The sequence below is a fragment of the Seriola aureovittata genome, chromosome 22 (assembly GCF_021018895.1).
Source record: "Seriola aureovittata isolate HTS-2021-v1 ecotype China chromosome 22, ASM2101889v1, whole genome shotgun sequence".
Classification (NCBI taxonomy): domain Eukaryota; kingdom Metazoa; phylum Chordata; class Actinopteri; order Carangiformes; family Carangidae; genus Seriola; species Seriola aureovittata.
This window is the reverse complement of record NC_079385.1, coordinates 10,448,696-10,465,672: the sequence shown is the minus strand read 5'-3', so window position 1 is coordinate 10,465,672 and position 16,977 is coordinate 10,448,696. Positions and strand designations below refer to the sequence as shown.

Sequence of the window (16,977 nt, the reverse complement as noted above, 5' to 3'; positions counted from 1 at the left end):
CTCCCAAACGTTTGAGCTGTAATATAAGCTTGTGTTTGCTCAGCATAATTTTTTTTTTTATCACTTTGGGTCCTGAGAGAGAAGAATCTCTCTGCACAGGGAGACAGATAAGACATTCCCCCTGGTTTGTTATTTTATCACATCAGGGAGCTATGCAGAGGAGCTCTGGTGATAACTCTGAAACAGGAGATGGTCATTTGGGGGCAGGAGAAAGCAGAGTGATTAAACAGTTTTTTAATACAGCTGCTATCAACACACCCATCACTGTCAACATGTGAACAGCAAAAGCACTACAAATCCACTTTGGTGCTTATAAAGTTGACGCAAGGACTGATATAAATGATTCATGGGTTCTGTCACTGATTTGTGTGAACTCCTGTATGACAGTAATGGATGGCAATGCAGATACATGTACTCTTGAATTCAATAACAAGGCACCCTGTTGCATAAGTGCTAATGCTTTTCATTTATCAGTGGGTAGTACACAGTGGGTATCGGAGCTTTTTATTTTTTGGAAATGATGCTGATGGCAGCGATGAGAGTGAACCGAAACAATAAAGCTGCAGGTCGTAAAAAAACAAAACACTGAGCTGAAAGACGCTAAAAGAGAAAAACAGCTGGGTGATAATTCTCCATGGGTTTGTCACCACAAACAACTCAGACGTTCAAATTTATTGTTAATATAAAAACACTGATTAGAGCAGCTTTAAATTATGTTAGACCAGCTCACTTTTCATCTTAACCTTGATTTCCACTGCACATGGACTCTCATACGACAGTTTTATTATCTTCCCCCTTCTTATTTATGTAATATTTTTCTCACATTTTTAAATTTACCATTTTTCCATGCTCTTTGTAATCCCCTGTAATTGTCTGGCGAAGTAAAACAAAGAAATTCCAGTATGTTTCACAACAGGAAAGATGACCTGCAGTACATTACAATGGAGCTCATTTATCTGTTGTGGCACTCAGGATGACAAATTGTGACAGTGGCAGATGATAAAAATGTGTCTAAACAATCTCCCTTCCAGCCCTCCTGTTAGACTGGATTAATGGCTGTTATTACTCTAAACACACAGTTCACTTAAGTCATTTTCTAGTCATTGCAGCAGATTGAACTACTGGCAGATGTGTAATTCTCTTCTTTGACACCTATTTAAATGGGCTTAATGTTTCTCTTTCTATTTATTCTTTCTCCAACAAACCTTCATTTGTCTTTGCACGTCACTGTTGTGTTATGTTATGATCCTTTAATCCACCATGCCACCCGGAGACACAGATTGTAACAAGCACCAAAGTTTATTACATAATTGGTCCTGCAGACTTAAGATACAACGATTCATAGATTGTGCTGGTTAATTTTCTTCAGTTGAATGCACGACTACAAGATCTTCTGTTTCAGCTGTTAACAATGTAACACGACACTCGGGCCGACGGATTGATCAAAATTTTTATTCCATTCTTCTTGTATACTTCATTGCTCCGTCTTCTGGCTCAGTGAAGCCGAGGAGAAAATAACAAAGCGAGGGGAAGGAGAGAGAGAGAAATCATGCAAAACAAATAAATCACCAAGAGAAGTGGAAAGGGGACACACACACACACACAGCAAGATAGACTGAGACAGATAAAGAATGAGTAAGTGTTAGAGTCAGAGGAAAAAGACTAAGAAAATAGAGAAGGGGAAAAAGAAGATGACATGATTTCCTGAACTAACGAGTGATTGATAATTGTTGTCCTCGAAGTGAGCAATTACCTGTAGAGCGTGGACTGAATCAGAGGGATTCAGTGTATGGTGCTTTGATTAGATGGGATTTGAGGTTTATAGCCACAGCAGAAGGAGATACGGGGTCATCTGGTTTGTCTAAATAGTCTGTATTGCTGTGTTTGTGTGTACATGTGTTGTTCCAATGCGTTTCCAGTACGTCGTGGATTGTGGCCAGGTATAGAGATGCATTGGGACACTGACGCAGAGACGCGGAGGGAGCGAGGCACACATCGAGAAAGACGGCCAGATAGAGAGAGAGAGAGCCAGAGAGAAAGACAGCAGACTCAGAGGAGCAGAGTTAGCTGACTAAACATTTATGTACCAAATCAAACAGTGGGGTTTACGACAATACAAACCATTTCTTTCAAGTGGAACCTCCGCACTCCCCCTCACTTTTAATTAACAACCCTAAATTTTGTCTCCCCCAACTTCCACAGTTTTAAATTTACACTATGAAATGTGTGCTCTCGCTGTCCGACCTTCAAAACAAATGAGAGAAGCTCTCAATTGATAAGAATGTTAATAATCGCCAACAAGCTTCATCAGCAGCTGCTAATGTCTGACTTTTCTTTTTCTTTTTTTGCCTCTCAGGCTACATGCAGGTAGCTCTTACTGCGAGACTGGAGTCGCTTGTTGGGTTAATGTTAAGGCAGCCTTCAAACTTTGCCCAGGGGCAGAAAAAGCGACTTTATTTTTGATTGAACACTAGTCAAAGACAAGGTAGTTATGGAGAGATTTATTTTTCGTAAATATGCAAATACAACATTATGTATAACCTATATCTCTGTATTTCTGGTCCAATATTCACTCTCTTTTTGGCTCCATTTTGGTCTCCACCAACTCTTGAGGGAAATATCTGGCTCTTTAGTTGCTAGATGCTCCTCTGTGTTCACCAGATAGACACTGACTGGCATTTTGGTGCTGCGCAGGTGGTGTAGAGTGGGTTTATAAGAGATTTTTTCACAGCTGCTGGAAACTACGCTCAAGTCGTGCAAGCGAACCAAAGCAGTAACGTTATGGGCCGGAAAAACCAAAATAGCGAGTTGGAAGATAGATGCTAAAACGCTCGGTAGAGGGAAACTGCAGAGTTGGGTGATAATTCTCCGCAGGTTTTGTCTCATTGAGTAACCGTTCTCACATACACCCTGTCATTTGAATCAGAGATATTAAAGGAATGAGGATGTCTGCAGTCTGTCTGACAGGATTTAGGGAGTTGCTCTTTTACTCTTGAGGCAGGGAAGCACTGCAGCCCCCGTGCGCAACATGTTTTCCCTGTGGCGAAGGCTGGAGACAGAGGAAATGCAGCTTTGGCCTAATTAGAGGGCAGTTTTTCGTGTTTACATTACATAACTGCCAACCAGTCTCCAAAGCATACAATTAGAATACATTGTAATCGCATTTAGTTGAATTTCCTACTTCCAAGGAAGTCACTGGTTCTCATTCATCTCAGTGCAGCAGCTTGAAAACTTGCTTTAGACACAATAAACTTTGTTTTTTTTTGATGTCCTCTAGTAAAGATATTGGGTTTTTAAGGACATAACAAAGCATAAACATGAAACTTGAAACTGCCTTGTCTGATTGAATTGGACCTGTGCGCACGTTTTGCTTTCAAAGATTTATTTAGACGTTTATACAGTACACGTAGGCCGTAAAAACGTCTTAAAAGGTTTGCATTGGGCTCAAAAGTCAATGTGGTTCTTTAAAGAATGTGCTTGAAGCATTTTTAACAAGGTGCCCACACACGCACGCACACACTGGTGCAGGCAGAGAGTGTTGCGATGTGTGCGTACAGTAGGTCTTTTGCGTGTTTGTAGGTGGGGCTACTGTATGTTCACTATCTGCTGCTAAACAGACAGGTTGACTGTTTTATAGACTTTGCAGAAAAACTCCCTAGGTGTCCGTCTCGGCCCCTCCTGTCTGCCGAAAACACTTGTTCTGGTGTAAGTGCCCTCAAGTGTTTGGCAGTAAACAATCCATTTAGGACGGTGCAGAAGGGTGGTCCTAATATGGAGCTGTTTCTCTCAGTGTTGATGCAGAGGAGAGAGAGGAGAGAAGAACAGAAGAGAAGAGAAGAGAAAAGGAGCAGGCGGCTGTATTTTGATTATCAGGATCACTGTCTTCTGGCACCATAAAATTACACAGAATGCCCTTTACTAGTCATCAAAACTATTCCCATGGGAGCTGTTTTGTGTCACAGTGGAACTGGTTCATGTTAGTAACAAGTGGTAAGGAATGTCCAGCTACTATGGGAATCCTCACTGCCTCATAAGTAAATATACAGATGTACTACAGTGCAAAGCAATTACACAGGGTTTAGCTCTGAGGAGGCCTCGGGAAGCTGGATCCGATTTATCATAAATGTCAAAGAAATGAAAGGGATTTGAATAAATCTGTGTCTGAAAACTTGTGATACAGAACTGAATGGTAAAATCACAAATGGGAAGACCATGTCGTTCCCGATTAAGCATAAATCTACAGAGGTGTTAGCGGCTCTGTGGCTGTACGAGCGTCGTCAACACTTCACTAGCCTCGTTTCATCCTTTTTGGAAGTCATGATTTAGCGAACTTCCCCATTTGCTTCAAGGGGATCATGGATTTAAGTGTTAATGGTCATTTTCCGCGATAGTCGTTGAGACGTTTTTAGTATGGATCATAGCGCTGGACCGGCTGACTAACAAGACTGACAGTGCCATAGCCATTCCCAGAGCCACGCTGTTAGCTAGTGCTGAAAAGTAGCAGGGCAGAAATGAAAGGCAATCCAAGGCCTAATAACAAAACAGCAATCAAAGGCAGATGTTGGAAGTAGACCCAGACTTAAAATTGCTAAAATTAACATCCTCAAGGCCTTTCCCTTCTGCTGGGGAGGATGACACCACAGAAAAACCACATGGGTGTTTGCAGTGTTTTTAGTGCCACCCAGATGCTCTCGGAGTCCATCAGGCCAATTAGCAGGAATATCCTAAAGGAAGTCCATTGGTTTAGCAGAGGCGACCAGTGCAAGGTTGCCGCCCTCCTACATATGTGTGTGTGTGTGTGTGTGTGTGTAATGCTAAACCAGACACAGCTTTGAGACTCCTTTGAGTTTTTTTTTTTTTTTGCTTGCAGGCTCTCTCTCTCTCTCTCTGACTCTCTCTTCACACTCTCAGTGCGATCCAGCTGAGTGGGTGAAAAGTAAGAGAGTGAGTGAGAGTGTGTAAGAGAGAGAGAGAGAGAGTGAGAGAGAGAGAGAGAGAGAGAGAGAGAGAGAGAGGGAGAGTAGAAGCAGCAAGTCGTTCGTCCCTCACTCCGGGCTCTAAATTTACAGGCAGCCAGGCAGGATTTTCTTGGCTTGGACGCAGCGCTCATGACAGGATTAGGAGCCGGGGACGCGGGACCAACCGGAGATCTGCAGGTCCTAGTGGACGAGCCCGAGCCAGATTCTCTCCCTGCACAGGTAGGACTGAAACCCTCACATTGTACCATCAGATCTGTCTATCGGCAAAAGATTCTGCAGCTGAAAGCAAACGTGCGCCCCCCCACCACCCTCCCCTCCCCAAAATCCTTCCTGATACAACATTCAATACTCAAGAAGATTTTCTGGCAAGTAAAGTTTGGCACCAGAGTTTTAGTTCTTGGTGATAAAAACTGATTCCATCAAGGCTAGAAAAAAAACCCACAGCATATTATTTTAATCTTGATCTGAAATGGTTACAAGGTTGCATAATATGTAATAAAACCCACCAGAGGATGATTTTTTTTTTTTTCCTAAAGTTTTTACTAGAATTGTGACTTTCCGATTTTCTTAGGGTTTTCCCTTTGTTCCTTGGAGACAGGCACTGATAGTGAATTCATAGACAAAGAATGAATGCAGTGCTGCTATGCTGAAAACTTACTGTGTGTTTTCTGATAAGTCACTTAAAGTTAAGCTGCAGCAACACAACATTAAAACACGTGTCCATTATCAGAATTGGATTGGCGCAATGACACTCGAAACATAAGATATGAATGGACCGAGCTGAGCTACTCACAAGAAGGTTGCATAACATGCAATATCTCAGTTGGATTGTACTGTCTGATAGAAAAAAGAAAAAAAAATCAAAACAAGAAATTAATTATTGTCTTCATTACATTTGAGCTGCATCTTTTTCCAGCTCTGTATTTGAGGATTTGCTGAAGTCAGCACTCTTTTTCTCATATGAAACTCCTATTTGAAGTTGCTCAACTTGTGCCAAGTTTACTGAGGGTCATTGCAGCCTCACATTAATCTTAATTTCCCCTGGAGTTAGGCTAGTTGCTATTTTTAGATGCTTCCTTAATGCTTTTGTCATGTAATTGGCTGGAGGCCCCATGCACCAGAACTAAAAAAGCACTAAACACTGCCATGGTGAGGCAGTGTAGCTCAGCAGAGAGAGAGAGAGAGAGAGCTAAGAGTGCGGGGTTCATTTACCTACTTGGACCCTCTTTGGACAGTAAGAAACTCTGGACAGCCATGGCCAACAAATGACTCATGTTCACTGAATACTCAGCCTATTCTATGTTTTTAAAAAAAAAGAAAAGAAATAGGATTTGGAGAATTTGGTGTCAGCTATGAGATTTTGCCAGAAATAAGATTTCAAAATCCTCTAAAGGATGTCTGCATGGTTTATTGCACCACTGTTTGTACAGTATACTTGCTGGTTGTTCAAGTGTCCATATGTGTGTGTGTGTGTGTGTGTGCAGCTGTATGTACATCCACACAGGGAGTTACATGCCCCTTGTATAAGATTCAGAAAAAATTCCAGCCTCATGCAGCGCAGAGAGGGAGCGACGTGTGGTTTTACTCTGGAATTTTGCACCGAACAAAATAAAAAAAAGGGGGGGGGGGGGGCTTGACTTGCAAGTTTACTCTGATTACAGTGAGAGAGACCCTTTTACTTATGTTTCTGCTGTTTCAGCTGCAGCCACAGTTAAGTTTAAGTGGAACACTTTGTAGTAAGAGGGGAGGGAGAATTCTGTGTGTGTGTGTGTGTGTGTGTGCGCGTGCGTGTGTTTAAAGTGCAGATGTGTCTGGCGCCAATGCAAACAAAACTGTGTGTGAAACATCTCATGACAGTTTTTTAACTCCCTGTTTCTAATGAAGCAGTTTGCACACAGGATTTCTTGATAGAAAGTAATAGACTGGAATACACAATTAAACACAGCAGAATATTGCATAAGATTAAAATAAAACCTTTCCCCAACTCTTCATTTTTTTCTATAAACCTGACACATTTCAGCAACACAGTAATTCCGGGTTTAATGTTTTATGATGGGGGTTATTGTTCTCATAGTTAGCTGCAGAGCATGAGTAGATGCAGCCAAGAAACTGGGAGGGAGACCACACCAATGCCTGATAACCCCTCAGCTGAAAGCACATTAGGAGTTGCATGGACGTGCAGACGCCGGTGCATGAGACACTGACCTCTATCAGGGCTATTCTGCTATTCCTGCCTGTGTGTTTGGCCTCTGGAGAATAAGGAGAAAACAGATTTCACATGGGTATACTATAAAGGAGCATACACACGGACACACGCTTTTGGCTTTCCATCGAACATCTACTTTCAGATGTTGGTCTTTTTGTGTGTTCATCACCTCTGACCCTGCCTGTAAAAACCAAGCTGTCATTTTCTGCCCCCCCCCCCCCCCGTCCCTCTTGCCTCTCCTCTTCTGCAGAAATGAACTTGTCTGGTTCCAATTAGGCTCTCAGGGATGTGTAAGGGTTCTCTCTTTCTCGCTCACTCTCTACATACACAGTATATGTCTGCCTCTGTCACTGTCTCGTCCTCTGGTGTCGGGTTTAGGGTCGGTTCCTTACATCCTTGTAGGTGCCATCATTCTTTCCTTATGTCCTTCTTTGTCTCTTTGCTTCATGGTGGGGCTGTTACATTTGGGAACACACACACACACACACACACACACACACACACACACACACACAAAGGGAAATGAGCCCAAGGGAAACAAAGTAAGGTGAGCTTACTGGGAGGCTATAGCTGGCAGAGAAAACTCACCTATAAACTCACTCCTTGTTTCAACTCTCAATTGAATCCGTCTGTCTTTTCTGCAACAACTGACTGACTGACTTTCCGCCTGCTTCCCTCCACGTATCTATCTATGCAAGCAACTTGGATGGAAGCTGAATGCTTTACATTTTTCTATTAGTAGCTCAGGAGAAAGGGCTCGTTCTTGTTTTCGCAGCCTCCCCTGCTTGTTCTCACTTTCTCTCCCTGCAACACAGTGGCCCTTGTGTTTCTGCGCTGTGTTTCCTCTGGAGGTCTGAACTCTTTCCATCCCCAGTGGCCTGTCCAGTGTTATTGGAGCGTGAAGAGCCTCCGTGGGCAGCTAGTGCAGGAAGAGACTGAGCAGCTTCAAAGTTTTTTCGGGTGAGGGTGGTGTTGACATGGATAAGTGTTGGATAAGATGTTTTATAGGTAGACCTCGCTTATTCCTAATGCTGCAAGTCAAGTGTGCAGTGCCCTTTTACCCAACTTGTCTTCATGTTCATGTGTATATGTTAAGCCAAGAACACATATTATGTAATGTCCCTGTAGTGGTGGAAAAAAAAAAAGGGATTGATGTCTTGCCACCGGATTGAGCCTCGGACCATTCAGAGCCAAAACCTTTACATAAAATAGGTTTGATTTTTATGAGTGCACAAAACTGAAAGCGATTCTGTAGTTTGACCCGCAAATTTACATCAGACAGGGTCCGCCGTATGTGCTGTTGCCTCTGTTCCTCGGCCGCTCATGTGTTCCTAGAACAACAGAAGCAGAGCGGTGTCACCTGAAACCAAACAAATCCGTCTCCCATCTTCGCCAGGAGGAACTTCCCTTTAGCTGACATCATGATATTTTCTCTCCCGTGCAACTTCAACGTCTAACATTCTTGAGCCTGGTTTTTCTTCTCCATTCTGTCTTTCACCCCCCCCCACGCCCCCCACCCACCAACCGGTGGTTTCTTTTTTTTTTCGCTGAAACATTATTTGGGAAATGGTTTTCAAATTTGTAAACTGCCTCCATCTGTATTTCTCTTAATCCAGAGTCGATGAGTCTTCTTCTCTCGCCCCCTCTTCCTGACGTAGGTGGTACGGGATGATGTTCGAGGCCAACCGGTTTGTGTTTCCTCCGGTCTGCTGAGGCCAAATGACCCATTTGAACCCACAGACAGTTCAGAGAACACACATGGACACACAGACTGCGTCGGGGTGTGGCTCTTCTGTGTGTTTTTTTTTAATATATTTTTTTTTTCTCCATTCACTGTCCCTGTATGGGCACCTGCAGTATATGTCCCTCCCTTTTGTCTATCTGTATGAATATACTGTTGTAATATACTATGTTATATGTGTCTACATGTGCGTGTGCGTGTTATGTTGAGGTGCTTCATTTGCACATTTGCACTCTGGTTCTTCGGCAGAGTGGTATAACTTCCTCTGTCAGCACTGAACTCCTGCAAAACCGCCTGCTTACACCTGGTTAAATTACACGTTATACTTCCCTGCAACACTCACTACCCTGCTTTATATCATTATAATGTAAGTGGTGTGCTACTGTACATGCAGTCACTGAATCACTTTAGTTGATCTCTCACTCTCTCCCATCAAATTACAGTATCGTGTACAGAGTATTAGGATCAAAAAAGATGTTACAGCATGAAGACACATGATATGCAGTTGGCGTTGGAGTTTCAAGTCTTCACTCCCTGCACCCCGTCACCAAAACAAATTCCACACTAACTAAAGCATTTATTCAGTGGTTTGTTTTGATTGAGAGCACGCTGATGCTGAGTATTTGCTGTCCCTTCCTTGTCTAAAAGACTGATTAGCTAAATTGTTTTGGTTTGAAAAACCATTTGAAAGATTTAAGGCAAACTACCAAATATAAACTTTTTCCGTTTGCTCAGCAGTTTGCCCAGCACAATGCAGTCGAGTGTCTGTTCGGTAACTGGAGCTCTATCGCAACTGATGACACAATCATACTTGCTGTTACAACTACATTTCTCTCTGGGGGGTTTTCTGGCAGTGCTGTCCGATTGTGGTCTTCCTGTAAAAAAAAAAAAAAAAAAAAAAAACCTACCTCATGTGGTTGAAATGTGAAAAGTATTGAAAATTGAGCTGGGCGTGATTTCAAAAAATAAAATGTCTAATAATTAACACCCAATATAAAACACTATTTCTGTTAACAGAATGACCCTGAGGCATTTAAGCTACACTCTTGTTAGCATGCAGGTTACTGTGAACAAACCGATAAAACTGTCAGCCACATGCGGCACTACATGAAGTATGTGATTCATGGGATAATCTGTTTAACTTTTTCAGCCTGAGAGTCTGTTTCATTTGGTCTTCAGACAATAAAAACATCATACTTGTCAAATAATACCCCATGTCTCTAAAACTAAGCTAAATTATGACTTTCAAATGATGGCGCTGGATAGTGAGCATGTTAAAATAGACAGTGATCTTAGTTCTGTAATCTACCTTTCTACAAAATTTCTGTTACTATGACTAAGAGCTCTGTCAAGACTAGGCATAGCAGTGCTTTTAGCTAAATGCTAACATCAACGCTAACATGCTGATGTTCAGCAGGTATAATGTTTGGTGTGGTCATTTTAACTTAACTTATGATGGCGCTAGATAAAAAAAAAAAAAATCAAGGGATCAAGTTATAAGGAGCATAGGGAGTGTCTCTACAAGATTTCCTGGAAAGCCATTCAATACTTGCCGAGATATTTAAGTCTGGACCAAAATAGTGGTGTAGCTAACTGACAGTCCCCTCCCTAGAGCCATGGCCAAAAACAAAAACCTCAAGCTGGCCCGAGAGAAATGATAAAATTAAGAATAATAACCGCAATACTTCATCTGTGGTTTCTTATTATTTAGCATGGACATGCTGTATTTCGTCATCTGTAACTCACCTACATCTTGTTTTTAAAAGAAAGGCCAGATTCTTCCCACAAACTTGTTTTTCCAGGGTCCGAACTGAGACATGATGCTGCCACATTTCATGTCCAGACCAAACTTGGTTCAGGACAGATGACAGAGGCAGCAATACCTAAAGTATTTAGAGCAATGCTCCTGAGGAAATATCTCACTGCACCATGCTGGATGTTTATAGACAGAGGGAGACAGTTTTTTCTTCGAGACGGCTTTGGGTTGGCATGGATTGACCAAAAGGAGCTGGGGTGGGGAATAATACTAGACTGGAGGGGCTAATTCCGGCTGGTATGGGCATGAGGTGAACCGCAGGGATGGGTTTGGCTTGAGTGTGCATGTTATGGTCCCAGTTGGAATGTGTGTTGGGATACTGCAGGCTGACCGTGGCTGTAGTTTTCTAACAGGGGGCGGAACTTTCGTTGCTCAGCAGCTGTGATGTGGAAAAATATCTGAGCAATATCAGCACCGGACCAACTGATTAGGGATCAGGGAAGGAGTCATGGAATCATCATGCTCCAAACATGAGGAGGAGCTGTAAGTTTAAAACTTTTTAAATAAAGCACTTAAATTAGTCATCCTTTTTTTTTTTTTAACCAACCCTTCACATGGGTGAGGAATATAAAGAAAAACCCTGAACAAACGCGTAGCGAAGCACAACCAGTCCAGATGGGTTTGTGCACTGTAACATGCAATTCTCTTACCTCTACAGCTGGAAATGAGATGTTATACTGGCACAAGACAGGCTTTGTCAGTGATGTGAGTAAATTCAGAAAAATGAAACGCACTTTGTTTTCTGAAAGACGTCATTAGAGTATACTACATCCTTCAAAGCAACCAAATCTTAACCTAGAAACACCTGTGAGAGAGTTCAGAGCAAGATGTGAGACAGTGCTCCCCGTGACAGTAATCAAAAACTCCACACGGAGGAAGAATTATGTTCCTCCTCCAGCAGAGCTACAGAAACTTGGAAAGTCTCTGCCAAAAGACATTGTGGACGCTGTTGGTTTTTCCTTTAATTTGTCACCAGTACATCCCTAATATTTTCTACATTATGTGTATTTTGGCGGATGTGGCTATGATGCACTGGAGACTGTGTTTAATGCTTTACCCACTGATCTGCGCAGGACTATTGGTACAGCTGGGTCACAGTAGTGTTTATCAATCACCTGTACCAGACCAAACGACTTAGCCTGGGAGGATGTGTCTGGGTCTACTCAAGACGCCTCAGTCTAGTCTACTCTGACTGTTTGGCCTGGCGCGAGTCCCACCTTGTGTCGAAACATGTCCCTCATCAGCTGTGCGATCATGCGACGCAGACACAAGAACATGTGCTCGCAGTTGATGCACAGAACCCGAGCGTACGAACAGACAAACACACGCAAATGTATAAAGGGCATCCCTTGCATGTAAACATGGGGAAAGAAGAAAGACAGACACAGTCTGGTGCACACTGACAGATGGGGGCTGAGAGGACCGACTCATTCAGTTTCTGTTGGGTTCGGAGTAACAGCTCACTAGAAGTATATTACAGCAGTGGAGGAAATCAAACTTTTTTTTGGTTTGCTTCGTTGGAGTCCATTGATAGTTGGGACAGTTGAGGAGTGCTCAATGGGCCGGAAAGACACATTCTCAGCTGTTTCTGCCTGTAGCTCGCTAACATGCCCAGTCTGTTATTCACAATGGAACGGCACCATCTGCATTGACAGGCTTGTTCCACTGTGTGAGAGACTGGAAGACTGTAAGGGGGCTGCGGTTGGGTATAGTTGGAATGACTGTGTGCACATGTGTGTCTGTATGTGTGTGTGTGTGTGTGTGTGTGTGTGTCTCTGTGTGTGTGTGTGTGTGTGTGTGTGTGTGCGCACTGCGTCTTGGCAGGGCTGTGGGCCTTGCCCTTTTGCCTCCGATCACACAAGAGACCCATGACTCACTTATTTTACCATAGAACTTGCACACACACACACACTCACCCACCCACGCAGACACACATATTTAAAATTATCAGGAAGAGCGGGGAGTCCAGAACAAGTGGTTATGTAGCAAAAAAAAAGAAAAAAAGACAATCCCCATCATTATCAAGCTATAAATTTTAATATTTCCAGTCTTGAACTTTTCATATTTGTGGCTGATGATAGTTTCCCAGTTTGGCCGTACAGACAGGCAGTAAATCAGGATAGAAGAGCCAGGTAGTGATTTGGAAGCAATAGATTGACATGTTTGGAAATTTGCTTATTTGATTTTGCTGAGTGATGAGAAGATCGGCACTACTCATGTCCAACCATTAACTATAGGGCTACAACCGGTGGCCAGTTATCTGAGAATTAAGACTTGAAATAGAAGGAAACAGCCAGTTTGGCTCTGCAGTCTGACTAATTTCATGTTTTACAGCAGGTTGTGAACTGTCACTATTTCTTGGTGAGGAATAATCCAGCATATACCTAAACTTTAACCATATCCTAACCAAAGTGGTGGCAGGCTATGAGTGATGTCGGGACAAGTTTAGATTCAAACTAAAGCAGATGTGGATCGAGGAAATCCTGAATGTTACATACAATATTTCACATTTCAGATGTCGTTTTTTTTTTTTTCTGCAAATAGAAACAGATACATCCTATACAACACATAAGCGCCCGTAAACACACGAGCGTAAACATCCTGTAGGTGGATGGATGTTTAAGGAGAATTAATCAATAATGACAGCAGGGTGAGACGGAATCAGCAACATGTGACGAGAGGAAAGAGAGACAAAGAGAGGTGGACCGTGTAATAAGATCAGGACGCAGAGAGGTGGAGAGGAAAGGCGTGTTCAGAAAGATGGCCGGGGGACAGGAAGAGAGAACGTCTGCGCCTGGTTCGTCGGTAGTAGAAAACATCCCAGAAAGAAAACAGCACTTTTACTACAAGCACATTTTAACCCTTAAGATGTTAACATGTAACAAATGTCTGTCTCTCTTTCCCTCAAACCCCCTTTTCCTGTTTCCTCTCCCTCTCTCAGCGCTCACTCTACCTCTCCACTAACTCTTTCAACATGTACGCTGTTACCATCTCAGTTGTCAGCAAGTCTCCACATGCAACTGAGAGAAATCCCTGTATATTCTATTGTGTTTGTGACTTGATTCTCTCTACCTGTGAGTCTCACTAACAGAATATACAACCCTTTCTTCTTTTTCAAGTATTATTTCTTACGTTTTATCCGTGCATCATTTCTGTGTCTTACCAATATGCTCATTTGTTTACCGTTGACCTCTCTATTACGCATAAATGTATCCATCTTCCAGGGAAACGTGCTATTTTGCATAAAATTAAAGCTGTTTCGACCGTTACCTCCTCCTGTGTTTGTGCTGCTGGTCAGTCCTGTTTTGTCTACTATCCCATAATGCTTTGAATGATGTCCCACATCCCATATAAAATGACAGGGGTGAGATTCAGAGCTTCAGGGGAAAAATGTGGAACTGCTAGAACTGTGGGTCTTAATTCACTCATGGCTGTCACTTTCTTCTCTCTCTTTGTTTTTCTCCTCATACACACAGCTGTGACCGGCCCCGTCACACCAATACATCCGACAGCAATCTTCCAAGGTTGACCTGATTACCGAGAGGCCTTCCCTTCATCCTCCTCCTCCTCCTCTCTCTCTCTCCTCTCCGCATCATGCGTCTCCTCACCACCCTTCTCTTCTTCCTGCTCCTCCGGTCAGCGGAGCCCCGGAGAGGCCCTCGGTCAGGGGCTGCGGAGAGGGGCGCCAGGGGCCGTGTGCGAGGCAGAGGCAGGGCGGGGGTCATGAGGCGTCAAACCCAGGAGTGTAAGGAATACATGGAGGCGGGAGAGAAGTACCTGGACTGTCAGGACAGGCAGCTGACCACCGTGATGCAGGACTGGCCCAAAGACATTCACCACCTGCTGCTGGCAAGAAATAAGATTCAGGTACAAACAGACAGTTTGCACTTGCATAGTGTAAATAAGAAGAGACGAGACACAGACCACCTGCCACAGTTGGACACAACACACTGCTAATGATATTTAACAGATTCTGAGAACGCCTTGTAGAGTTTTACATAACAGTTAGTGTCTCAAGCTTCTAACTCTGAGCATAAACCCAGCCCGGTTGTTGATGCCACGAGCATCTGTGCACCATTCATTTGGTCTCGACATCAAAGACACACTTTTCCACCACGTGTGTGTGTATATACGTGTGTAGGTTTCTGCATGTCTGAGTGCACACACAGGATGTGTGTCACAGGTGTTGACAGGAACGAAGCCAAATGCTTTGCCAGCGAGGTAACAAATGAGGACGAATGAGTTATAAACACTGATCAAATCGGTAAAATAATAGCGTAATTAAACTTCACTTTGGGTCGTTGAATGAATGAGTAGTGAAGGAAAGAATGAACAAAGTGGGCTTTGTTTTATTTTTAGCTGCATCTTTGGCCCTGTTGGATTTTGCATAAATGTATGAAATATTACTGCATTTTGCACTTAAAGCTGCAATATATCCATACTTTCACATTACCGATGGGTGAAATGACTTTGTAAAACACCAAAACACCAAGCAGCTGTTACCGACCAGCTGGTGAACGCAGTGGAGCACTTACGAGCTAAAGAGCTGAATATTCGAACTCTAACAAGAATGTTTGTTTTTGTTAAAAGCTCTTCATGCTGGCCAGATAGGATGCTGATTGTGCAGTAATGACTTCAGAAATTCACTTAGTAGTTGAGACAGCTTTTCATCACTGGAAGCCAGTATTTAGTGCTCTCCATTAGATGATTACTGAATGAACCACTGGATGAAAGAGTGTATTATTCAAATACATGAATGTTTTTACTTGTCAGTTTGCTGACAACTTTTGCATATTACAGTCCCAACCTTCTTTCAACCTTTTGACTTCCCTGTGTGTGGTGCTCAGCAACAAGGGATGACAAATACATACTTTCATAAAAGTATAAAAACATTAATTGAAAAAAAAAAAACAGCCAGGTACTGTTGTTTAAGCTACTCATATAAGATCAAATAATGCTTTCGCTGGGGACTATGTTAAGCTGCGGATTAATACACATTTGGTGCACTGGTGAGTATTTACAGCAGGACAGTCTTTGTGGTATCAATTTAAAATACAGTGCACGTATTCATCGTGACGAAGTCACACATGTGCCAGTGCAACGTTGTAGCCCTCTCATGCGTTTATAACAATGGAGCTCTGTTACTCTGAGGAACAAGCTGTGTGAAGTTTGGGACACACAGACGGTCGATGTTAGTGGGATCAATTCGTATTACAAGCAGAGTCAACAGTTAACATATCAGACAAGGTTGTTGGCAGCTACTCAACCAGTACACTGTGCAGAAAATAATTTAAAAAAAAAAACACAAAAACCTAAAGTTCATATCTCTCTGTTTAGGTTTTGAGGGACAACATGTTCTCCCAGTTCACCAAGCTGAAGAGCCTGGACCTCCAGCAGAACGACATCTCCATGGTGGAGGACGGAGCGTTCAGCGGCCTCTCCCAGCTCACCACCCTGCTCCTCCAGCACAACAGACTGAAAACAGCCTCCGAGGAAGTCCTGCTCCCTCTGCCCCGCCTTACCTACCTCCGTCTCTATGACAACCCCTGGAGCTGCAGGTGCTCACTGGACAGCCTGGTCAGGAAGCTGCAGATACCCAGCAGCCGCAACCTGGGCAACTACGCCAAGTGTGCGGAGCCTCTTTTACTGACGGGCCAGAAGCTGAAGAAGCTGAACGTGGACTCGCTGTGTGTGGATGACAACCAGGTGGACATCAGGCCGGGGGGTGGAGGTGGGGGTCGACCACGTCCTCCACCATTCCAAGTGAAGCCAGAGGCCACGTCTATGTGTCACACCTACATGTTCCCGAAACCTCTGCTGGACTGCAGCAGCAAAGGTGAGAGAATCTCAAGTTTGTATCTGAATTTATCTTGTGTCATGTTATCGCTGAAATGCAGTCGAATAATCTGGAGCAGAGGTCGCACATTTTGGATGCTGTTTCAGGATAACTGATAACACACAACCTGTCCGGCACCTGATAAGGATTAGCACACTGTTAAGACAGTATCTGTGTGGGTGGGTACTTGCTGCTGACATGGCTCCGTAGACTTTGGTGATCCTCTCACTTTTCCTCTAGCAACATTTTTGGTTTTTAGTGAAATATCTGCCATGACAGACGTCTATGCTCCCTTCAGGAAGAATAGTAGTAACTCTGATGATCCAGCCTGCCAATTACACATGCGCTTACTAGTTTGAATCCTTAGCCCTTTCATCTTTTCTAGAAATCCAGTAGCTA

At 43.2% G+C, this 16,977-nt stretch overlaps 1 protein-coding gene and 1 long non-coding RNA gene across 2 annotated transcripts in view; one reads left to right on the top strand and one right to left on the bottom strand.

Moving 5' to 3' along the window:
- Nucleotides 1–1,324: 1,324 nt before the first annotated feature.
- LOC130163667 (uncharacterized) lies at nt 1,325–10,902 on the bottom strand. The gene is made up of 4 exons (XR_008826507.1): nt 10,673–10,902; nt 7,513–7,640; nt 7,185–7,228; nt 1,325–1,489 (listed from the first exon to the last, which is right to left on the bottom strand). It is a non-coding gene; the product is annotated as an uncharacterized LOC130163667 (long non-coding RNA).
- The window catches only part of lrrc17 (leucine rich repeat containing 17), a 25,309-nt gene continuing 13,233 nt past the window's right edge, over nt 4,902–16,977 (top strand). The window contains exons 1-3 of the mRNA XM_056367998.1: nt 4,902–5,198; nt 14,219–14,609; nt 16,080–16,578. Of these exons, the coding sequence (XP_056223973.1) occupies nt 14,337–14,609; nt 16,080–16,578 (772 nt within the window). The 5' untranslated portion in view covers nt 4,902–5,198; nt 14,219–14,336. The remainder of the gene's footprint in view (nt 5,199–14,218; nt 14,610–16,079; nt 16,579–16,977) is intronic.